At 35.2% G+C, this 27,030-nt stretch overlaps 1 protein-coding gene across 1 annotated transcript in view; it reads right to left on the reverse strand.

Annotated features, from left to right (window-relative positions):
- LOC311077827 (complement C3-like) overlaps window positions 1–27,030 on the reverse strand; it is a 140,907-nt gene that overhangs the window by 69,502 nt on the left and 44,375 nt on the right. The window contains exons 5-7 of the mRNA XM_084106458.1: window positions 20,642–20,727; window positions 20,382–20,464; window positions 20,196–20,283 (exon numbers count right to left, since the gene is read on the reverse strand). Coding sequence (XP_083962584.1) covers window positions 20,196–20,283; window positions 20,382–20,464; window positions 20,642–20,727 — 257 coding nt within the window. The remainder of the gene's footprint in view (window positions 1–20,195; window positions 20,284–20,381; window positions 20,465–20,641; window positions 20,728–27,030) is intronic.

Below are 27,030 nucleotides of genomic sequence, written 5' to 3' on the forward strand. Positions count from 1 at the left end.
TGTATATATATAGTTATCTAAAAACTGTTAGTTAGAAGAACAACTGCACTGTTAACCCTTGCTGTAAAAAAAGGCCTAATTCAGACAGTATTATACCATTTCGCATTAAAACAGTAATATACCGTAGAAAACAAAAATAGCCTACAGGAATATACTGTAAATTAACAGCGCTCAAAATTGACACTCAGAGGCTGTTTTCCCAATCACACCCTATACCCTCATTCACTATTCCCTACATTAGTTCACTAATATAGTCCCCTTGACAGAGTGAATGAAAAGAAGTGAGTGAATTGAGAAACTGATGAACACCTGATAAGCAGAATCACTGAAGGACAGAGAAACCAGAACAGAAAAAAGAGAAACACAAAAACTACAACTGACTTCCAGCCACACTGAGTGTGAAACCAGTTTACAAACCAGTTTACGATTATTTCTTTCATACATGTACAAAAGTTCTTGTTGAGAATTAACAGAGATTTAGTTAATAATAAAGTTTGATGTAACCATGATGGAGATCAGTATTTGCTTTAGTTGATCTCTTGTACCTTGACTTCTTAATATTCATCTCTCTCTGGCTGCTGTAACAGTGAGTTTATAAAACACATTTATTATGGCAAGAAAAAGCCAGGAAGAAGATGATCAGGTGTTTTTGGATTTTATGATGATGTCACAATCATCCTGGACATGTCTGATTCTCTGATCTTTCCTGCATATATTATTTGAATTTATAGGCATTTCATATTTAGCATATATCTGTGAATCTACAACATGAAATCAATATTTCTGTAATCAGGTCTTCTGAAGAATATCAAAATCATATAGTGCTTTAAAACATTTTGAACTCCTTATACTAGACACACACAGACATCAACAATCAGCACATGAATCTCAACAATGGTGACAATCAAAAGTTTCATGTCGCAATGCATGCTGGGTTCCAGGATAATATAAACTCCCAGCATGCACTGCTGCATGAATAAAAAAATAAATAATAATATTGCCACCACTGTTGAGATGAATGTGCTAAATTGTGATATCTCTGTGTTTCTTTAAGACAGTGTAGCTCTTTTTTTTTGGCTTATGCATGATGTGTTAAAAAAAAAAGAGTCATTGTAATTTATTGCTGTGGTTTCACAGTGGTGCTAATGAAACACTTTTGATTGAGGATTAAACTCTGAACAAGTGAGAATGAATTTCCTTAGTGAATGAACGCAATATGATGATTTTGTCATCATAATCATTATAACTACAATCATTCATAAACTGTGTGTGTGCACAAGTGTGACTTGCACAAAAACAGCTCAAGCAGCAAAAAAAAAACACTAATGTTTTAGCATCAGCATCCCAACTAAAGCAAGCACTGATCTCTATAATGGTAACTTCAAAGCAAACATTTTCAATTAAACATCTTAATAACAACTTCTGTAGATATATGACAGAAATAAGGTCATACTGGTTAATAATAAGTATAATAATGTGTAATGGCTGGAAGTCAGTTGTAGTTCTTGTGTTTCTCTATTTTCTGTTCTAACAGCAGGTGTTCATCACTAATGCTCAACAATCACTTACATATTCCCTTAATTATTATTATCTCACTGCAACACTGTCTCAATGTTACTTTTACTCTTTGTAGTGTGGATTTTCCTGAGGGGTTGAAAGGGTTAACAGTATAAGATAAAAAAAAGTCACACCCACAAAATGTATTTAACAGTAATAAACTGTAAGTTATAAAACAGGTTTATACTGGCAACAGTGTTGCCAGTATTTTACTGTAAAAAAACCCGGTAAGGTCTAACAGTGAACACAAGCAGCATTACCAGCTTCACTTATTACCAGAGGTACATATTAGCAGAGGTGGGTAAACCAGGGGCCAAAGAGTAAAAGTCCTGCCATATGTTTATTCCACCCATAAACTCAGCTGATTTCACTAATTAGTTCTCTCTCCTGCTGAATTAGCAAATCCAGGTGATTGGAACAAAATACTGAGGAGGACTTTTACTTTCTGAACCTGGACTTTACACCTCTGCATAGCAAACATGTCAACCAAGAGCAAAGAAATAAACCAGAACTGGATCTTATCGTAGCCAAAATAATCTGTGTATATTAAATATGGAGTAATTTCAGCCACAGCCTCAGATGAAATCAACTGAAGAGAAAAGAAGACATTAAATCTGTGAAGATCTCAGCAGAGGAGGATTAAACAACTCCACAAACAGCATTACCAGCTTCACTTATTACTAACCAGACTGACTTTATTTCTGGCAGACGTCTACAAAAGTTTTATTGAGAATTAACAGAGGTTTAACTCTAATGTGTTTCATTTGAAATCACCATAAGAGTAATTATTGTTTCCATTAGTTGGGCTCTTAACTTATTAATGTATTTCTTGTCTATTTTGGCTGCTGTGACAGTGTGTTTGTCAAACACATTAGCAGCAGCAAAGAAAGCTAAAGTGAAATGAGATCAGGTAATGATTATTGCCTGGTGATGGTTTTATTAATTTCACAAGTTTCACTGATGTTTTTTTTTTTTTTTTTATTTAACAATCATGTTGATATATCACATACCATGTATTACTGGTAGAGGTGGGCGGATCGATCCTAAAATATCGATACTTCGATACTGACGTGGTATCGAAAAGGATCGATCCTCACATAAAAATATCGATCCAAATGTGTGTTTTTTTTACCAGTAATTTTTATTAATTTAGCACGCAATTCAGTGCGTAAAATAAGCTTCTAAGTGGAAAAATAAGCGAATGTTAGCGGATAATTGTGTAGGATAGAACTTTTTCTCCTAGTCATCTGGATACAAGACGAAACCAATCAATCACAGAGAGCGTTCGATCCTGGTGCTTCACTGAGCTCACAGGCACGTTTGGGAAACGAAGCCTTGCTTAGATGACAGAGAAACAATCAGGAGTTATTTTGCAATAAACAAAGCAAAAGTGTATATAACGGTTCAAAATGTTGAGGACAGTAAGATTTTTTTTAATGAAATTAATATTTTTATTCAACAAGGATCGATGCATTAAATTGATCAAAAGTGACAGTCAAGGGTTTTTCACTGTTAAAAAAATCTACTTCATATAAATGCTGTTCTTTCAACTGTGTTCATCAAATAATTCTGCATCATGGTTTCCACAAAAAAATATGAAACTGTTTTCAACATTGATAATAATAAGAAATGTTTTCTGAGCTGTAAATCAGCATATTAAAATTAAGTATCATCATAACTGGAGTAATGATGCCGAAAATTACGCTTTGATCAATTTAATAAATTACAGTTTAGTATGACATAGAAAACAGATAGCCTATGTTAAATTGTAATATTACAGTTTTTACTGTATTTTTGATCAAATAAATGCAGAAGAGAATTAAAAATCTTACAGACCCCAAACTTTTGAACAGTAGGCTAGTGTACAATAGTACTTTTACTATAATTAGGGTAGTTTTTTAAAAAGTCACTGACTAATAATTACAGGCGAGTTGAGAGCACAAATCACAAAATATTTAGTAGTCATGAAAACGTTTTCAGATTTAGCATATTATTCACCTCATAAATCATGACACACTGCTCTAGCACAGGAAAGTGCATACAAGTTCAAGTGCATGCTTTTAAAATTAAAAAGTATTGGTATCGGTATCGATATCGGCGATACTGGCCCTGTATTTACTTGGTATCGGATCGATACCAAAATTTGGAGTATCGCCCACCTCTAATTACTGGAGCATGATATCCAGGAATATGATAACAGTCAGTTTAAATAATTTTATAAACATGGGGTCTAAAAAATAAATTTACGCTGACACACACAGATATCAACAATCAGCGTATGAATCTCAACAATCACAAATATTCAGATAAACAGATAAATTCAGAACATCACTGAAAAGCTACTAATTCACAACAAAACCAACCGCAAAAAATAAACAGCAAATATTTAGAATTAAAATAATAGGAAAATTCAGCTGCATAATTTATTCATGTTGCATTGCATGCTGGGAGTTTTAATACTATGCTGGTACCCAGCATGCATTGCAGCAAAGTACTTTTGATTGTCACCATTGTTGAGATTCATACGCTGATTGTTGATGTCTGTGTGTCATCATCAACTGACTTTTTTGTGCTCATGTTTGTTAAAGTCTACTAACTGATTGTTATAATATTGGTAGAGCTCATGCTGCAGAAACACAGGGTTTGTGATGTGAAAATATTAAAGCAGCAACACAAATGTTAGCTTCCAAAGACATCAGTGAAACAGGTTATTCCATGAAGATTATGAAAACCATTAACAGGAAACCATCATCACCTGATCTCGTTTCACTTCAGCTTTCTTTGCAGCTGCAAATGTGTTTGACAAACACACTGTCACAGTGGCCAAAAAAGACTAAGAGATAAAATGCATTAAGAGTTAAGAGCCCAACTAATGGAAACACTAATCACTGTTATGGTGATTTCAAATGAAACACATTAGAGTTAATCCTCTGTTAATTCTCAATAAACAGAGGTGGAGAATCCAGGGGTCAGAAAGTAAAAGTCCTGCCATATATTTATTCCACCCATGAACTCACACAGCAAAAACTCCAGTGTTAAATGAATTCTCCTGTGAGTTTATTTGGCTCCAGACTCAAGAGTGTTAAAGTTAATGAGATAATTAAGTGATTGATTGAGTGATGATTGAACATTATTGAAGACACCTGATGTTAACAAGCAGAATTACTGAAGGAGAAAATCTCTTTTTTAAGTTGCCATTATGGTGATCAGTGTTTGCTTTAGTTGGGCTCTTGACCCTTAAACTAATAACTTTAGATGTTGTTTGGCTGTTGTATCTGGGTTACAACTCTCAGATGAACAAAGAGAAACGTTGATCAGGCGGTGTTGGTTATGTTTTGACAATCATAATTTGACCTGAATCACAAAACTCATTTAGAGAGTTAAGTTTACCTTGTTGATTACAGCAGCCTGTGATTCTAATGTTATGCCATGTTAATCATTTTCAATGTAATCAGAAAGATTTTTTGAAAGTTGTTCTGATCGAAAGACTTTGAACAAATATATTATTTGGACACACAGACATCAAGAATCAGCCTGTGATTCTCAACAATGGTGACAATAATAAAGCATGTTGCAGTGCATTCTGGGTGCCACCAATCAAAACTCATCCATGGCTCCCATCATGCATTGCGGTATGAATAAATTATGATCTGAATTGTCTTGTTTTCCTAATTGAATATTCTTTTTGTCACCATTGTTGAGATTCATACACTGAATCTTGATGTCTGTGTGTGCCTTAAAGAAAGATTTTCTTTTTCTTTATCAGAACAACTTTTAAGAAATAATTTGAATTAGATTGAAAAATCTATATCTTATTCTGTAGAATCTCTGTGATGTTGTAATGACCAATATACATCTAAGTCAGAGATTAGGCTCTAAATGAGTTTTGTGATTCAGGTCAAATTATGATTATGTCAAAACATAACCAACACCGCCTGATCAACGTTTCTCTTTGTTTATCTGAGAGTTGTAACTCAGATACAACAGCCAAACAAAATCTAAAGTTAATAGTTTAAGGGTCAAGAGCCCAACTAAAGCCAACACTGATCACCACAATGGCAACTTAAAAAAGAGATTTTCTCCTTCAGTGATTCTGCTTGTTAACATCAGGTGTCTTCAATAATGTTCAATCATCACTCAATCAATCACTTAATTATCTCATTAACTTTAACACTCTTGAGTCTGGAGCCAAATAAACTCCCAGGAGAGTTCATTTAAAACTGGAGTTTTTGCTGTGTGAGTTCATGGGTGGAATAAATATATGGCAGGACTTTTACTTTCTGACCCCTGGATTCTCCACCTCTGTCAATAAAACATTTGTAGACGTCTGACAGAAATAAAGTCAGTCTGGTTAGTAATAAGTGAAGCTGGTAATGCTGTTTGTGGAGTTGTTTAATCCTCCTCTGCTGAGATCTTCACAGATTTAATGTCTCTTGTCTTCATTTGATTTCATCTAAGACTGTGTCTGAAGTCAGTTGTAGTTCTTGTGTTTCTGCTCGTCTCTTTTTCTGTTCTCTTCTTTTCTTCAGTGATTCTGCTTGTTAACAGGCTTATTAAGGATGAGATGACTCCATATTTAATATACACAGATTTTGTGGCTCAGATAAGGTCCAGTTCTGGTTTATTTCTTTGCTCTTGGCTGACATGTGGCATTGCTATGGCCTGCTTGTGGCCCAGATCTGGCAAACAGGAGCGGTCCAGTCAAGTGCCGTCATTCCACGCTGCATGTGGGCCAGATCCGCATTCCACAAGTGCCAGATGTGGGCCGAAACAATGTTGCTATGTGAGTTTGGACATTAGATGTGCCTTATTTAGAATTTTAAACCTACAAGTGTATTTTTATGATAGCAATAACTGTAAAGTGACTATTGTAATGGGGTAAATCAAATGTAGGCTAATATACTGTCCATTACTAAGCTCAGATTCATCTTACCAGTTAAAATTTATACTGTGCTTTTGTAATTATTTATTTTTAATTTTGTGATTTTAACTTCTGCTTTACAAAGCTTTTTTTTAGATTGTGTTCTAATGTTCTTCTAATCATAAACGTACTACAGCTGCCAAACAAAACCAGCGAGAAATGTATTCATAAATCTTTAAAACAATCTAATTAAATCTTGGGCACAAAACATTCAGCCAGTAAAAAAAGAAAACCTGTAGTATATATATTGTATTTAGGCCTATTTATCTATATATATACAGTGTGTATATATATATATCCCAGATAGCAACAAAGTCTGGGCCGAGTCTGGCTTACATTAGGCACTTCTGGCTTAATTCTGGCACTGTTTTTTTCACACTCTTGTGTCAAACAGTACTAGGCTAAGCTCTGGCTGGAGTCTGGCTAACCAAAAGAAAAAAAAATATCAAATTGTATCTTTTTGGCTGAGTCCTGGTTTGAGCTCGGTCTACCAGAATAAGAAAATATTTGGCTGAGATCTGGTTGGGTTTTGGTAGAAGAGTAAATAAAAGATATCTGGCATGAATGTGCTCTACTGTAAAATAGCCGTGTAAGATGTGTTAATTGGTTCATATTTTATACATCATTATAAGGTTAATTTTGTTAAAAAGAATAAAATGAAATCTGTTTATTATAGGCCTAGTTAAAAAATACCTATAGATATTTATTCAAATAGTAGCCTACACTTTTACACATAAGGAGGCAAGAAGATCTTTCCTTTTTTTAAAGGAAAGATGGCAAAATTATTTTAATGGGCAGTTAAGGAGGTGACAATGTGCAGAATGAAAAAAAAAAAATTAGATGTTTGCAAAATGTTTGCAGACAAAGACAAATGGTTCAGTCTGCAGCATCATATAAGACAAAAGATTGAATGGGACTGAATGAGTACTTTGTGGTTATCCAAATGTATAATCAAAATGCCAAAAAAAAAAAAAAAAATGGCGAAATGATTACCATTTGTACAGTTTAACGACAGTTTTACCACAAAAACCCATGGTTAATTTTGGTTTTTAGAGCAGTCTTGCTCGGCAGACGGGTCAATGCGCGTCTGTTGTTGCTGATACGATGATGCAGTTTGCAATGCATCATGGAAATAGTAGTTGATTATGTAAATACGGTGTTAAATCCGCTTTACAAAAAGGACTACTTTTCCCAGAATGCACCCCGTGACATCATCCCGCCTACCACTTGGGCCAACCTTGGACCGTAATTCCATGCGGTATGTGGGCCAAAATCTCAGCTGAAATTTAGCCAGATCCGGCCCAAAGCCAATTTGCTATCTGGGATATATATATATATATTTTTTTTTTTTTTAATGGGAAATATTAACTAAATGACTCCCACACCACCTATTATTGACTGTCTCCGCCTCCTGATACATTCAACTTGAATTATCACTAAATAATTAAGTCTAATTTTCAAATATTTTTTCTGTTTACTCTATTAAGTTATATAAACAATTGCATATTATATATATTTTCTGTATTTTCTGTATTATTTGTAATTTAATTTAGATTTTGTGTCTGTCCTTACGTTCTGGTCAACTCTGTTACCTCTGTTAATTTTTTTTTTTTAAACTCCAAAGCATTTGTAGAAAAAGCATGTGACTTGCACCAAGTGATGTCACTTGCTCTGGCGGGAAACTCTGGAAAGCAGTGAGGTATGTCATTATTCTCCTCTCATTAATTTGTACAAAATGTTTAGGATACATCAATAGTAGATTCATTATTTGTCAAATCTGTTATTGTGATAATGCAGTGAATCTCTCATTCACTTTTTAAAAAACGATAATATGGTGAAAACCCATACAATTCTGTTTTTAGACATGCCATGTGGTATCTGGTTTGAGGTTAGCATTTTGAACTAAAGCACAAAATGGTGGAAAATGTCAACTCTGTTATCGTCAACTCTGTTAGTGGTTTAAAAAGTTCAACCCTAACAGAGTTGACGATGATTAACAGAGTTAAATGTACCCAATCTCATTTAAGCATTTTGCATTATTTTACATTGATTATGGATTCTAGGTCAATTTACTGTAAATGATACATTTGTTATATATCATTCCAGGTTCATTTCTTTTATTTTGAAGTTTAGTCATAGTCATGGTTCCTGTTTGTCTTGTGATTCCTGTTATCCTGTCATGAGATCTTGTCATGTGCTTCCTTTTGGTTCATGTGTTGCATTCTTATTGTTTTTTGTTTGTTCAGTTGTTTTCTCATTGGTTCATTGTCTGATTGTTCACAGGTGTTTCTTGTTAGTCATTAGTCTTTAGGCTTGCTCGACTTTAACCGGCGCTGCACAGACCGATCGGTGAATGACATCAAAGTACCGTGAGAGCGATTAGAGAGCAGACGGCTCTTATGCTTTTCAGTCACTCTCGCGGTACTTTGATGTCATAAACCGATCGGTCTGTGCAGCGCCGGTTCAAGTCGAACAAGCCTTTTGTGTATAAATAGCCTCCATGTCACCCATTATATTTAGTCTAGCTTTGCTCCCTCGCTTTGTTTATTTTGTTCTCATTTATTTGAATAAAGCTGCACTGTTTTCATTGCAACTTGACTCAGTGGACCTTATTACACTGGCAGAAAATGTTGTTGTTTTTGATCTTTTAAAGCAACACCAAGTAACTTTTGCTCTCGGGGTCCCCCTACAGTTGGGAAACAGTATTGTCTTCTACTATTGTCGTAAAATCTGTCATGGTTACACCAGGGGACACGTGAATTTGTTGACAAGCCGATACCCCGAACTCTGCAGAAGGAGTTCTCATGTCTTGGGCAGACTGCCTGCGTTGTGTGTGAAATGTCTTCATCCCAGGTACATTGGCATATTTCAGCATGTCATATGAATGTAATTTCATGGGTTTTATTTTTTTTCAAACGCCAAAAGATTGCGTAGCTCACGTTTACAAGCCAGCGTCATTATAGTAGCCTGGCTACCAGAGGTGGAAAGTCCAGGGGTCAGAAAGTAAAAGTCCTGCCATATATTTATTCCACCCATGAACTCACACAGCAAAAACTCCAGTTTTAAATGAACTCTCCTGGGAGTTTATTTGGCTCCAGACTCAAGAGTGTTAAAGTTAATGAGATAATTTAGTGATTGATTGAGTGATGATTGAGCATTATTGAAGACACCAGATGTTAACAAGCAGAATCACCAAGGGAGAAAATCTCTTTTTTTAAGTTGCTATTATGGTGATTAGTGTTGGCTTTAGTTGGGCTCTTGAACCTTAAACTAATACCGTTAGATTTTGTTTGGCTGTTCTATCAGTGTTATAACTCTCAGATGAACAAAGAGAAAAGCTGATCAGGTCATTTTGGTTGTGTTTCGACATAATCATCTTTTGACTTGAATCACAAAGCTCATTCAGAGAGTTAGGTTTACCTTGCTGATTACAGCAGTCTATGATTCTACAGTATACTCTTATCAATATAATCAGCATTTTCAAAATAATCCAAAAGATTTCTTTAAAGTTGTCCTGATCAAACACTTTGAAAAGTTTTTTTTTTTTTTTTTTGGACACACTGACACCAAGAATCAGCCTGTGATTCTCAACAATGGTGACAATAATAAAGCATGTTGCAGTGCATTCTGGGTACCACCAATCCAAACTCATTCATGGCTCCCATCATGCATTGCGGTATGAATAAATTATGATCTGAATTGTCTTACTAATTTCCTTTCCCTAATTGAATATTCTTTTTGTCACCATTGTTGAGATTCATACACTGATTCTTGATGTCTGTGTGCGCCTTAAAGAAAGTTTTTTTTTTTTTATATCAGAACAACTTTTAAGAAATCATTTGGATTATAATGACAAATCTGGATATTATTCTGTAGAATCACTGTGATGCTGTTATGACCAATATACATTTAAGTCAGAGATTAGACTCTAAATGAGTTCAGTGATTCAGGTTAAATGATGATTACGTTAAAATATAACCAACACCTGTTCACCTTTTCGCTTTGCTCATCTGGCTGTTATAACTCAGTTACAGCAACCAAACAAAATCTAAAATTAAACATTTAAAGGTCAACTGCCCAACTAAATCAAACACCGATATCCATAATGGTAACTAAAATTGTGATTTTTCTCCTTCAGCGATTCTGCTTGTTAACATCAGGTGTCTTCAATAATGGTCAATCATCACTCAATCAATCACTAAATTATCTCATTAACTTTAACACTCTTGAGTCTGGAGCCAAATAAACTCCCAGGAGAGTTCATTTAAAACTGGAGTTTTTGCTGTGTGAGTTCATGGGTGGAATACATATATGGCAGGACTTTTACTTTCTGACCCCTGGACTTTCCACCTCTGCTGGCTACTGTTTTACAGAATGCCAATTCAATGTTTGTGTGGTAGGTAATAGCCATATACCGTCAATATTATAATATCAAGCTACCATAGATGAATCTGTAAAGTTGAAAAATCAATTTGCATTATAGCCTGAGGCAAGACACTTTCCCCAGAAAAATAAATAAACAAACATGACTATCAGCCTGCAGTCATTAGGCTACTTAGCCTAAAAGATGATTTTGTCCATCTAATCATGTATTATTTACTTGCAAGCAGAGGTGGAAAGTCCAGGGGTCAGAAAGTAAAAGTCCTGCCATATATTTATTCCACCCATGAACTCACACAGCAAAAACTCCAGTGTTAAATGAACTCTCCTGGGAGTTTATTTGGCTCCAGACTCAAGAGTGTTAAAGTTAATGAGATAATTTAGTGATTGATTGAGTGATGATTGAGCATTATTGAAGACACCTGATGTTAACAAGCAGAATCACCAAAGGAGAAAAATCTCTTTTTTTAAGTTGCCATTATGGTGATCAGTGTTGGCTTTAGTTGGGCTCTTGAACCTTAAGCTAATACCGTTATATTTTGTTTGGCTGTTCTATCAGTGTTATCACTCTCAGATGAACAAAGAGAAAAGCTGATCAGGTCATTTTGGTTGTGTTTCGATATAATCATCTTTTGACTTGAATCACAAAGCTCATTCAGAGAGTTAGGTTTACCTTGCTGATTACAGCAGTCTATGATTCTACAGTATACTCTTATCAATATAGTCAGCATTTTCAAAATAATCCAAAAGATTTCTTTAAAGGTGTCCTGATCAAAACACTTTGAAAAGTTTTTTTTTTTGGACACACAGACACCAAGAATCAGCCTGTGATTCTCAACAATGGTGACAATAATAAAGCATGTTGCAGTGCATTCTGGGTACCACCAATCAAAACTCATTCATGGCTCCCATCATGCATTGCGGTATGAATAAATTATGATCTGAATTGTCTTACTAATTTCCTTTCCCTAATTTAATATTCTTTTTGTCACCATTGTTGAGATTCATACACTGATTCTTGATGTCTGTGTGTGCCTTAAAGAAAGATCTTTTTTTTTTTTTTATATCAGAACAACTTTTAAGAAATCATTTGGATTATAATGACAAATCTGGATATTATTCTGTAGAATCACTGTGATGCTGTTATGACCAATATACATTTAAGTCAGAGATTAGACTCTAAATGAGTTCAGTGATTCAGGTAAAACAATGATTATGTTAAAATATAACCAACACCACCTGTTCACCTTTACTCTTTGTTCAACTAGCTGTTATAACTCATATACAGCAGCCAAACAAAATCTAAAGTTAAACATTTAAAGGTCAACTGCCCAACTAAATCAAACACCGATATCCATAATGATAACTTGGTAATTGTGATTTTTCTCATTCAGTGATTCTGCTTGTTAACATCAGGTGTCTTCAATAATGCTCAATCATCACTCAATCAATCACTTAATTATCTCATTAACTTTAACACTCTTGAGTCTGGAGCCAAATAAACTCCCAGGAGAGTTCATTTAACACTGGAGTTTTTGCTGTGTGAGTTCATGGGTGGAATAAATATATGGCAGGACTTTTACTTTCTGACCCCTGGACTTTCCACCTCTGCTTGCAAGAATGTAGCCCCTACCAAACTTGTACACGTCGTTTAGACATAGGCTTACTTTTGACTTTTTTTTTTTGTCCGTTGCTGCTTTGGCCATGGGGCTGTTTACACCTGGCCACTTCATGCGTTTTCTCAGATCGGATTGCTATCCATTTACATCTGGTCACATAAATGTGTTTTTGCGAAACGAATTTAAATCGGATCTTCAATTCCCGCGCTATATGCCGATTTAATGGAGTGCACGTCACCGAAAGCAACAGATATGAGCTGCATTTTATTGATCATCAGCTAAAATTTCAAAATCAAAGACCGCAATAGGAGAGAGCGGCAACAGCCCTAGTAAGATCATTTCGTTTCTTTACTTTTAATGATGATGAATGTGTTTTAAGCGTCTGCGACTTACTTTCACTTTTATTTACGATAGTTTGCATGTTGGCTTAATGAATAGATGCTCAGCTGCTCATCTGCTCATATGCGGTGATGCGTGTTCCAGTAGCGTCGTCATATCTGGCTATAACATTACATATAGCCTATAACACGCTCTCACATGTTTTTTTGGGGTTTTTTTTAGCATTTTTGGGAGGAGTACAATTTACATTCAACAACCAGATGCGTTTACACTTGTCCAGCTTCATCTGGAATGCGGCCCAGACCTCCTCCTGAAGTGGTTTGAGCGATCGGATTCCGTCTCGAATGCGTTTTGGAGGGCATTTACACCTGGTCTTTTCACGATCGGATAGCTATCCCATCTGAGAAAACGCATGAAGTGGCCAGGTGTAAACAGCCCCAGTGTCACTTTCTATTTGCTGCTTTTGCAATGTACCATCATGCATCACAAATACAGGTGTAAACAGCCCCCATGACAAAAACATACGCGCGAAAGCTGAAAACAAACGCTGGTTGGCCTCTCACGTCCAAATTTGAGGAAGTGGTGGGGGAAGTGACGTATGCCGTAAAGCAGTCGAATTTTGTATTTTTTTTTGTGCTCTGGTCACTACCCAAACCCCGAAGTTACGTAGTGCCAGTAAAAGCGATACAGACCCCGTCAGGCTATGGCAGACATGTGATTCAACCTATTGTAAGTCGATGTACCATCACAAGGGTCTTGTAAATATATTATGAAGGTTGAAAAGCTACATAGTGTTGCTTTAACTATGGGTGGTCAACTCTGTTTTTAATGTCAACTCTGTTATGATCAATGTCAACTCTGTTTGTTTAAGGTTTTACTTAAAAAAATATCATCATATGTGTTTTATTGTTAACAAATTTATCAGAATCTTATTAGCATAACTAGTATTCTTACTGCATGGAGTTTTAAAGGATTTCATTCATTTTTAAAGCCATGCTTAGAGAAAATGCACACAATCTTGGCAACTTTTCAGTTAAATGTGTTGATATTTTTACTCCAAAACAAAAAGTCTCTCTCTTATTATGCTTAAAGTTGCATTAATGGATGAAAAGACAAAAGTTCTCTTAGGGATGAAAGGTTTTAAAATTGTGTTACGTTTGTTAACTGTATATATTTGACCCAATTTGTCTATAACAGAGTTGACAGATTTTTCTGTTAGTACATCGATGTTCAGTATTAATATTTTAAATCTTACAAGTTTAAGATCAGCAAATATTGAAAATGATGAATTTAAAGTTCATTCTATGAAAATAAAAATGTTTAACAGAAAAAAATAAATCCTATTTTTTGTTTTCTTCCTCTACTTGAAATGTACCCGCAATTCTGGAATGACCCATATATATATATATATATATATATATATTGTCTAATTTATCATTGTAGCCTTATTTAAGTTGATTTTCTGTATACTGTGTATTTATTTTTGGACTAATAGTGGTTAATATAGTCCAATAATGGTATGAGAGAGTGTCAGTGGTAATATCATTGTGTTCTTGTTGGTCAGTGTTAGAGGATCTGTGTAACAGCTGAGGCTTAGCCTGACAGTTAGCCTGCCCTGGACCAGGCTAGTTTCCCAGCATAAGTTGCCAGAGTAACTGAGTTTGAACTATTTTAAGTTTGCTTTATGAAACAGAATCCACCGACAATAAGTCTGACTAACCAAAATAAGCCTGGCTTGTATTCTAATCTTGTTTTATGGAACAACCCTCTGCTCTCTGTGCCACACACTTTCAAAACCCTGGGTGTAACCAACTGATGGCAGGTTGATTCAGTCATATTAAATTATATATAAAACCTGTTACGGCTTTTCCCTTAAGCTGTTGTTGTTGACAACATTTAACAAATGGAAACAGAGTCCATGCATTCAGATTTATGCAAACAAATGTTGCAAACCAAATATTGCCTCAAATCCACTTCCTGAGGGGTATTGCACAAAAGTAGAATTAAGAAAGCCAGGATAACAGAACAGTCGCGGCTTGACCTAGTTTAATCAGTGCATCCTGGCTTAATCCGTTGCACGTTTGCTGAGCCAGGATGAGAACGCGCGGATATGTCAAGCCGGGTGTATATAGTTTGGATAAATGCGCGTTCACGGCATTCTTAAAAAGATCACGAAATCGATCACAGAATCACCGATGCAAAAATGGACAAAACCCGTGCGGCATACTTTTCGCCTAATGAGCAACAGCTTCTTATGGAAACGTATAAAGAAGTGAAACATATGTAAAAAAGGCAACACAGCTGCTGTAATAAAGCAAAGAGAGAATGCTTGGCAAACAATAGCGGACCGATTGAATGCATAAGTAGTCCAATTAACCAGTGCTCCACTGAAACCCTCATAATTACAATTCAAGGAGTTAGGCCCTACTAGTCATTTTCAAAAATAATTGTATACTTTGCCTTAAATGTGACCAGTGGACATGCATTTAACATGTAGAATAATTGCAAACACCTACCCACTAACTATGTGCATCTATTTGATCTATTTAGTTTATTTTATGTCAATAATCTTTTTACTCTTATCAATTTGTATGTTTGATGTAATCTATAATCAGATAATTTGCTCTATTTTTATCCATCTAATAGCCCCACATCATCACATAGCCTTCACCATACCTACACTCAAAAAAAATTTTTTGTCTAAGTATAAGATTTATGTATTTTAATTGCATAACAAATTCCCATGCATTTGGATTACATAGTTTTAACATAAACCAATCAATAATCTGAATGTGATTCATATTTTTAAGTCATATCTAAATGAAACAGATAAGATTTATGTAATTGTATTAATAAACTGAATGTGATTTATACGTGTCAGTCGTATGTAAATGAAACAGGTAAGATTTATGTAATAGTACACAGAAAAACGCCCATGTTAAATTAACACTGCTCAGTGTTCATATGTGTGCACACTACAGAGTTAAAGCAGTGTTGAAGTTAATGAGATAATTAACTTATGATTGAGCATTAATGATGAACACCTGCTGTTAACAAGCAGAATCACTGAAGGAAAGAGAAACACAAGAACTACAACTGACTTCAGACACAGCCTTAGATGAAATCAACTGAAGAGAAAAGAAGACATTAAATCTGTGAAGATCTCAGCAGAGGAGGATTAAACAACTCCACAAACAGCATTACCAGCTTCACTTATTACTAACCAGACTGACTTTATTTCATTTCCGTTTTAATGAAAACAATAGGTGTATTTTAAAGTCACCATGATGGTGGTTAGCGTTTGCTTTAGTTGGGCTCTTGACCATTGACTCTTTAATATAAAATTTTCTCTGGCTGCTATAATTATGTGTTTATAAAACATGTTTATTGCAGCAAAAAAGCCATGAGAAAAAGAGATCAGGTGATGTTGGCTGTTTATTGATGATGATGATGATGACAAAGTCATCATGTAATTGCCTGATTCACTGATCTTGTTCAGTGTCTAATGCTTTTTAATATTGTTTTATTCATAACAGAAGCCATTTGATTTTACAGCATGAAATCTAACAGTGTTGTTTATCAAACAATATACTTTTTTTTTTTCATTAGTTAGTGCACAAAAACCTTTCATCTATGGCATTACTTAGACTCACACAGACATCAAGAAACAGCATATGAATCTCAACAATGGTGACAAAAGATACAAAAATCCTGATGCATAATTTATTAATGCCGCAATGCATGCTGGGAGATATGGGTGAGTTTTGATTGGTGGTACCCAGCATGCACTGCAGCATGAAGCATTTCATTGATTGTCACCATTGTTGAGAGTCATACACTGATTATTGATGTCCAAGTAATAATGTAGAAAGTTTAATGCACTAAATGTTTTTAAAATTCTTTATATTATTTGATTAACTGTTGGATCTAATGCTGTTAGGTCACACAGCTACTATAACAATTAAAACAAAATCACATAACCCCAATAATCAAAGCATTAGACACTGAAAAAGATAAATGATTCAGGCCACAATATGATGATTACACCTTCATCAATAAACAGCCAACATCACCTGATCTCACGTTCTCTTGGCTTTTTCGCTGCAACAAATGTGTCTTATAAACACATAATTATAGCAACCAGGAAAAATTTACATTACAGAGTCAATGGTCAAGAGTCCAACTAAAGCAAACACTAACCACCATCATGGTGACTTTAAAATATAACTATTGATTTAATTCAAACGGAAATGAAATAAAGTCAGTCTGGTTAGTAATAAGTGAAGCTGGTAATGCTGTTTGTGGAGTTGTTTAATCCTCCTCTGCTGAGATCTTCACAGATTTAATGTCTTCTTTTCTCTTCAGTTGATTTCATCTGAGGCTGTGTCTGAAGTCAGTTGTAGTTCTTGTGTTTCTCTTTCCTTCAGTGATTCTGCTTGTTAACAGCAGGTGTTCATCATTAATGCTCAATCATAAGTTAATTATCTCATTAACTTCAACACTGCTTTAACTCTGTAGTGTGCACACATATGAACACTGAGCAGTGTTAATTTAACATGGGCGTTTTTCTGTGTACTATTACATAAATCTTACCTGTTTCATTTACATACGACTGACACGTATAAATCACATTCAGTTTATTAATACAATTACATAAATCTTATCTGTTTCATTTAGATATGACTTAAAAATATGAATCACATTCAGATTATTGATTGGTTTATGTTAAAACTATGTAATCCAAATGCATGGGAATTTGTTATGCAATTAAAATACATAAATCTTATTTTTAGACAAATTTTTTTTTTGAGTGTAGTATCCTGGCTCCATGAAGTAACTGGCCTTTAAAAATAAAAATCTGCCTGCCTCTAAGGGAATTTAACATAGGGGTGTCCAGACTTATAAACCCTGTATTTTAAGGAAGAACATTTATTTATTTACGATACATTATTCATTCACAAAGAAAATTGGTGTCCTTAAAGGTTGGATTTTTCCTAATTTTTTTAATAAGGCATTAAGTTCAATTTCCAAAAGATGATTTTTTTATTCCTCTTTTTAGCATGGGTGTCTAAACTTATGCATAGCACTGTATCTCATCAACTGCAATAAAATATAATATATTGATATTTTTTCTCATTCAACAGTACATTTCTACTCTATACTTGCATATATAGATATACAGTCTATATTCTATTTCTCATATTGTATTGTATAGTTCTTTTGCACTGTGTTGGCATTCATTGTGGACAGTAAAGTAATAATTGCTCAGGAAAATCTGCTTTCCTCACTGGGTGTATGACAATAAATGCTTTAAATCTCGAATAATATTCATCAAACCTCTGACATTGAAATGAACAGCAGTTTTCAATAATAACTAAAATAACAGTACGCATACTTGGATGAATGACAGAATATCTAGTATTTTAATGCAGGACCATGAAGTGACTAAAACACATTAATATCTAGTAGGATTTAGGGAGGAACTGGCCGATAAATCACTAGGATTAATCTTAGCCTGGTTGTTAGCCTGCTCCGGAGCAGGCTAGCTGCAAAGTGTAAATCTCCATAGTAACTTAATGTAGATTAATTTAGCCTCCCTTCATGCAACCGAGTCAGGGCTAAATTCAGACAGGATAACTGGAAAATCCCAGCTTAATCCCTTATCTTGCTTTTGTGCAATACCCCCCTGGGGCTTCTCATTCCTTCATGCTTATAAACATGAACACACAGAGTTCCTTTCAGACACAGCATACATCAATATATTGTCCATAATCCATCATGTTCATTGCACACTATAGGGCTGGGCGATTTAAATCGCGATATTGTTATGCGCATCTCGTCAGTAAAGCCGGTTCCTTGATTAGTAGTAAATCGCCATCACCTGCTTTCAGATGGAGCGGCATTTAGGGCTGATGAGATAATTAAATGATTAATTTAGTGATTATTGAGCATTATTGAAGACACCTGATGTTAACAAGCAGAATCACTGAAGGAGAAAATCACAAATTGTAAGTTACCATTAAGGTGATGGGTGTTTGCTTTAGTTGGGCTCTAGACCATTATATGTTTAATTTAATATTTACTGTTGTTTGTCTGCTGTTATTGATTTATAACAGTTAAATGAACAAAGTAAAATGTTATCTTATAGTGTTGGTTATGTTTTGACATAATCATGCTGTGATCTGAAAAAGGAAACTGATTGAGATAGTTTGGTTTAACTTGTTAGCAGCAGTTTTGTGATTTTTCAGCCTATGATTATCAGTACTTTACTTATAATTCAAAATATATATAATAAACATTGTTCTGATCAAAAGACATTCGGATAAATTCATTTAAAACACAGACATCAATAATCAGCCTGTGAATCTCAACAATGGTGACAATAATAAAGCATGTTGCAGTGGCTGCCACCAATCACAACTCATTAATGGCTCCCATCATGCATTGCGGTATGAATAAATTATGATCTGAATTGTCTTTGTAATTTACTTTTCCTAATTTAATATTCTGCTCCTCACCATTGTTGAGATGCATTGACTGAATCTTGACATCTGTGTGTGCCTAAAAGAATGATTTTTTTTAAAAACAACTTTTAAGAAATCCTTTATATTATATCAAAAAATCTGGGCATTTATGCAGATTCACAGTTATGCTGTAACCAACAACATAAATCGAAGTCAGAAAGAAGGATTTTAATGAGTTCAGTGATCAAGTTCAAATGATGAATGTCATAATATAACCAACACCATCAATCACTTTTTTTTTTTTTTTTGTTCATCTGGCAGTTATAACTCAGTTAACTACGGCTCTTTGTAGTAAATGCCGCTCCATCTGAAAGCAGGTGATGGCGATTTACTACTAATCAAGGAACCGGCTTTACTAACGAGATGCGCATAACAATATCGTGCGATATATCGCCCAGCCCTAGCACACTAGCATCCCCAAAATCAGTGGGTGTTTCTCAATGCTCAAACTGATGCTTTCTTGTTTCCTCGCTCCTCCGTCCTCCAGCCCATGGCCCGGAAACGATGGATCTCAGTCATCTAGAAGAGCATCTCAGTCCTCTTATTGCACTGTATGGAGGCGAGGAACGATGAGCGAGGAAACTTCAGTCATGAGAGCGGATACACAGGAAACAATATTCATACTACCAGTAAAATACAGAATAACCACAACTCAAAAAAATATGCCTTTTGAGACTAAGATAAATGTCTTTGTTACTTTTGGAAGTTATACTATCTCAAACACTCATGAAAAGTTTTGGTTGCTCTCATAGCACATATTATTTTGTAGTTTACATAGAGATTTTTTTAAATCAGTGTGTGCACACATTAAAGATTAATTTTCAATACAGTGAAGCAGAACATATGTTGTCTTACTTGGCTTCAATGTCGACTGTCAGGCTCTCGTCACTCACATAGAAGAAAGACTTACTGGGTCTTAATCTGACTCCAAATGTTGGCGGCACTATAAACCAATCCAGAGAAAAGACACAAATAAATAAATACATTATTTTAGTTTTTATCGCATTTACACAACACAAATTTTGTTGACACACATCTTACCATTTTCTTTGACCTCAAAGTCTGCAGTAAACGTCTTCTGAGGAGTGTGTGTGTACTGAGTGACAACCTTCCAGATCCCAAGACTGAAACAAAAACATTTCAAAACACTTTAACAAAATTTAAAAAGCATTATACAACAGATCAAATGAATCTTATAACACAGATCACATCTATGAGTATTGTGTAGATAAACTAAAGAGAAATCATTGAATCATTAAAGTTCACTCAGGTTGAATATCTTCAGTCAGTGTTTTACACACCTGGCAACCTCAGGAATGGTGTATATTCCAGACTGCATCCCTTTCACTGGATCTATCTTATATGTAAAGGTAAATCCCAGCGTTTTCTCTAGTTTATTTTAGTTTATTTGAGAAGTTGCACATATATTGGTAACAGTACTGTGAGGGTTGTTGGCCTGTTTTCTCACCTGAGACAAACACTGGCCTTTCAGGCCTTCCTGCATCGATATGTAAATTGTGTGTGGGGGGAAGTGCAACAACTCAATTCACACACACTAGAGTCTACATACACATGAAAAATACCTATTTTAGAATATCAAGGATAATAATGAGTTATAGTTAAATCATTCAATCATTTCTACCACAGTCTTAAATGATATCTTAAATGATATCAGGTTAAAAGACCATGATATCTTCTCCAAACCAACTTACAGCTTGACAGCAGTTCATTTCACATTCAAAATGCACTGAAACTTCATTCATGTCTCAGATCAACTCATTCTTCCGGAACAATAGAAAAGGTTTTACCCAAAAAACACACGTTAAATAAAAAAAACACAAATAACAGGTAGCATTATAACATATTTCTGCTGTTTTCTGTTGTTCAGAATTCACAGCATTTTATGTCACATGTTCATTGTTTACAGTACAGTACACATTTCCCCCCAAGTTTCCCCTTTTTATAGATGGTGATGAAACTGAAAGATTAATACCTGTATGTGTTCAGCTACATCTAATTGTTTTGATAGTATTTAATTTTTTAGATTCTGAATATATTTTAATACGGTATTACTGTAGAAGTGTTGCAAATGTCTGTGTCATTCAATGTTGTATTAATGCATTCAGTGACTACATCTTCCAAACTACATATTTCACTTAGACACAACCACTGCCAAAACTCAGAGCCCATTTTTATACACTCTTTTATACGCTCAAAACTGTTAAACATAATTGAAAGATCTTATAAACATTGAGATCTTTCAATTTAAATGAATTAATTTCTCACTTAAACACAAAGACCAACAGAACTTGATTTACTATACAGGCAAGGTTAAGACAATGGGAGTGAAGAGCTTTGAAAGAAGTGATAAGTATTGAGAAATACATACATTCTAATTTAATTTAATTAGAATATAACATTCTAATCTTGTCGAATAACAGATTATGATCGGGTTACAAGCATCCCCTGTCAGTCAGGGGAAAAATGGAATGATGCCCAGTATCAAGTGTAATTTAAGTCCAAAGGTAAACAATGTATTTATTTTATTTTTATTACTGCCAATGTCTGAGAGACCACAACCCATAAGATTGGTCTTTCATTACAGAAAAGAGGGTCTCCACTTTGTTGCTAAAGTGAAAAATGTGTACCGTAATTGCTGCTAATATACAGTATCAAATCATGTTATATAATTTTATAATTGTATTAAAATGTGTACCTTTTTAAAAAGAACGGCAACATGTTCAAAATTGAAACCAAAGGAATAAATATAAGCATTCCCCTGACTTACTGCTGCGGTCGCATTATATTTATCTAGAGTCTAGATCATGTACAGTTTAACTTGTGTGGTGACCTGCAATTGTTACCTTAAAGCAATATTTCTGCTCTATTCACCCCCGGCCAAAAACGATCACCTCAGTTTTGTCTTCATTTAAAGACAAAAAGTTTTGAGCAAGCCAAGATTTAACCTCATCTAAGCATAATGAAAGAGAAATTAATGAGAATTTAACAGTTAAAAAGATAATGCAAGTAATTTTCAAACTAAAGTAATACACTACACAACTGCGTGCAAAATGTAAAATATTGTTAAATACAACTATAACATTGTTTACAAACAAACCCTATAAACACTAAAAGGGCTGTATTATGCAAGCCAGGCCAGTAGTTCACTTTGTAAAAAAAAAAAAAAAAAAACGGCAAACACGTAATACTCATGACCATGTGAACACCTGATGATAAGTACACATGTGAACATGTTATATACTTGTGCATGACCAGCCTGATCTCATGAACATGCATCTCTTATAGCACGCATTGTTTATCGTGCAATGTTTTATGCGAAAATTAGTTTTTTACATGCATATGATACGCACTTTATTGCGTGTACACACACCCTACAGCACTAATCCTAACCAAACATATAATACATATTACATATTACACACCACTACTAAACCTATCCTAAACCCACCCATGCGTATCACATACACGCAAAAACTCATTTCCGCGTATAAATTGCACAATAAACACAATGGGCCCTATTTTAACGATCTGAAACGCAAGTGTCAAAGCGCAAAGCGCAAGTAACTTTGTGGGCGGATCTCGGCGCTGTTGCTATTATACCGGCGGGATAAATGACTCTAAAAGGGAATCTAAAAGGGGTTGGTCTGAAGTAGCTTCATTATTCATAGGTGTGGTTTGGGCGAAACGTGAAATAAACCAATCAGAGCGTCATCTCACATTCCCTTTAAGAGCATGCGCGCTTGTTCTATAGCGGAGTCCTATTATAACGGCGGATTTGCCAGGCGCACGCGAGGAGCGGTTCACAGCCGAGGAGACCGATGTTCTCGTCAGGGACGTTGGGGATGGAGAAACACACCCAAATTAACTTCGGTTAAACATTAAACAGGCGTATGATAATTTGGGTAAATGTGTAAGCTAGATGTATGCTTTTATAATAAACTATCTATCTATCTATCTATCTATCTATCTATCTATCATAATAATGTATGATTTGCAAAAATGAGAACTGCTGCTTCTGTGTAGATGAGAGAATAAAAGTGTATGTTGTGCACACGCTACATTGATTATGGCCAAGCATGCGCCCTTAAAATAACATATGAATAACATGCGCAACGCGCCACTGACTTTAAACAGTTTTTTTTCGGTCAGTGGCGCAATTGTTTTCTAAACCTGTAAAATAGCATGAGGGAACGTTTGTGCCGGAACACGCCTCCTCTTTGCGCTGAACCGCCCCGGGGAGCGCAAGTGTATTTCTTAGTTAACCGACGTGCGTCTGTGGAGGGAAAAGTCCGCTGTGCGCGGGTGCAAAATAGGAATGATACATGCGTCGCTGTACAAAGTCAATTGCGCTGGGTGCGAGATAGGGCCCAATGTGTGCTATAGAGAAGCATTTAGTGTGACCGGGTTGGAATGACATACCAATTTCACAAATTCACGTTTATGTTGTTTACATGCAGATGGTAAAGGCATCATTTTCAAAACCTTGCACTTTAAAGGGGTCATATAATGGTACATGCACTTTTACAAGTTGATTGTACTGAAATGTGTGTTGGCAGTGCCTGTACACAACCATCAAAAATGATAAAAATCCATCCAGTGTTTTTTTTTTAATCTCCTTATATGTTTGACCCTCTCTGAAATCAAGCCGTTCGATTTTGTGACGTCACAAAATCGACACCCCTCCCACGATTGTGATTGACAGCAGCGTTTCAACACAGACCCGCCCTCGTGAGCGAGCTGTCTGTCATCATAGTGCATTGATATGCTGGAGAAGAATGGCGTCGTCTATGCGATTGTGGCGTTCTGTTCTTGGGTGTAATAAGGAACACAGCAGTCATTTTGATGTTTTGATGGAATATTCCCAAAGCATTGACGCGGGGATTCCCTCTCGGGGATTCCCCACAATCAACGTCCATGCTTTCATGTTTGCGAGAATCATTTCACCAGACTGCTTTACAAACGAGGATCAGTATAAAACTGGTTTTGCTAAGAAGCTGCTCCTGAAAAAAGGATCGGTTACCAACTATTTGTGTTCGTGCTGCACCTCCAGAAGAACTGAAGTGAGTGTAACGTTTTATTGACCTTTATATTAATCTTTGCAAATTGCTTGCACGCTTCACGATGAATGCGGCTATTTTTACACTCAGGGTACATACGGCATGTTTTCTATGTACGACGTTATCAATATAATTCATAATCCCACGTTTATAATGAATGACGCGTTATGGTTATTATTGTGTTATTGTGTTACAAACGGTGTAAGCACAGAACAGAGGGGCGGGGTGAGCAAAGCTCATTATCATTTAAAGACACATGCACTGAAACGGCGTGCTGAAAACAGAGCTGTTTTTGACCAGGTAAAATGAGTGTTTTCTTACAATACTAATGAGAATTTTTAATTAAAGTATATTACAAACCTTTAATTTATACCCTAAAGAATCATATTAGCTTGTACAAAAATGGCATTATATGACCCCTTTAAAACTCGTTTTCAAAAGCTTGCATTGTCAGGCCCCCAAAATGGCATTTTCGTTGAAATGAACGGCCAAAACGTTTTCAGTTTTCAGTTGTCAGTTGAAAATGATGTCGTGTAAACAGACCCTAAAGCGTACGTATTATTTATTGCACTTTAGTTTTGTTAATTGTTCATTTAAGTTGGCCTATTTATTATATATACAGTTATATATACAGTTTTATTCTGGTTTACTGTGTTCACAGAAGCACTGCCGGTGCTTGATGTGACGGTGTGTGAATCCTCATGTTCTGTTGTTTATGCTGCTATTTGCACATGTAAGTCTACATATTTGAGGTATTTGAATCGGTCACAGACTATTTTCTATTCTAATTCCATTTAATTCTAATCTAACCTTCAAATCATGTCAGTTAACTGATCTGACTGGTTAACAAGCATCAGCTGTCAGTCAGAAAACAAAATGTTAAATGAACATCCCTACTTCATATATTTCAACTGAACCAACTAAAAATGTTCAGTGCAGCAAGTCTACATAACATTTTGAGATTGACCTCCAAAATCTTTACAGTGTGTTTGTGATGGCAAGAAATGTACAAAGCAGCCAAACACGTATCTTTCTTTACCATCCATCTAAGTCACCTGAAATTGTTACCTTAAAGAGCTATTTCTGTTTGATTAATCCCATAAACCCTAAAGGGACTGCATAACCAAGCAGAGAAAGTATCTATGAAGAGAGAAAATAAGCTTTAAATAAGAGAAATAATATTATGAATGATAAAAGGCATAATATATAATATACTATATATATATATATTATATATATATATATATATATATAGTTACATAATGAAGACAGACTTCACTGCCAGTTCACTTCACTGTTCACACACACACAGCTCCATTGCAGCCTATGAGAGTCCCCACTTGTATAGGTAGAGATCGTTCAGAAAGTTCCCACTTGGTCAGTGTAGAGCGACATTGGTCTGTTAGTAATATAGACATGTATGTGTGTGTGTGCAATGGCACATAACAATGACAAGTAAATTGTTAGGGACTGCATAACCAAGCTTAGAAAGTATCTATGAAGGCCTATATGTAACTTATAGTTACAAATAAAGACAGACTTAACTGTTCACACACACACACACACACACAGTTCCATTGCAGGCTATTGTGAGTCCCCACTTGTATAGGTAGAGATCGTTCAGAAAGTCCCCACTTGGTCAGTGTAGAGCGACATTGGTCTGTTAGTAATATAGACATGTATGTGTGTGTGTGCAATGGCACATAACAATGACAAGTAAATTGTTAAGGACTGCATAACCAAGCTTAGAAAGTATCTATGAAGAGAGAGCGTTAAATAAGAAAAATAATATTATGAATGATAAGAGGATATTCTCGCCTCTGATTTTGAAATGTTGCTGCCAGGCCGTCTGTATTTTTTACCCCGTTGTAGCAATAAATTATAGTTACAAAATAAAGACAGACTTAACTGTTCACACACACACAAACACACACACACACAGTTCCATTGCAGGCTATTGTGAGTCCCCACTTGTATAGGTAGAGATCGTTCAGAGTTGAGATTCCATCTTGGCATGTTTAAGTTTTTTTTTTTTTTGCGTATTTGAAGTTATATTATGAGAAAAGACCTTAAAAGAAAATTGTGTATTTCATTTTTGTTTCTTCAAAATGACCAGATGAAGCAAGTCAACTTAAAAGTTTTGAATTTGATCTTAAAGAAGGGTCCACTGTTGGATGGTAACAAGCGACACATGTTTGGTTGCATTTAAATTGAGCAATATTTCAAACACTGAATATCTCTGTACATCAACATCCTAGAAACAAAGGAAATAGAAAAAAATGACGTCTATTGATTTTATTAGAGTAGAAATTATGTTTTAATTAATAGGCCACAACAGAGAATGAATTTCTTAAAGCAATAACTTTGCTGTAATGTCCACAACATAACGCTTCTGATGTTTTATAGTGCTTTCATTGTAAGTGTTATGATATTCTGTATTATTTGTTGGTATGGAACTGCTACTGAGGTACAGAAGAAATTATTAAGAAAAGTAGTAACAAGTAAATTGTTAGGGACTGCATAACCAAGCTTAGAAAGTATCTCTGAAGAGAGAGCGTTAAATAAGAAAAATAATATTATGAATGATAAGAGGATATTCTCGCCTCTGCTTT

The sequence above is a fragment of the Abramis brama genome, assembly GCF_963993115.1.
Source record: "Abramis brama genome assembly, chromosome: 2".
Taxonomy (NCBI): domain Eukaryota; kingdom Metazoa; phylum Chordata; class Actinopteri; order Cypriniformes; family Leuciscidae; genus Abramis; species Abramis brama.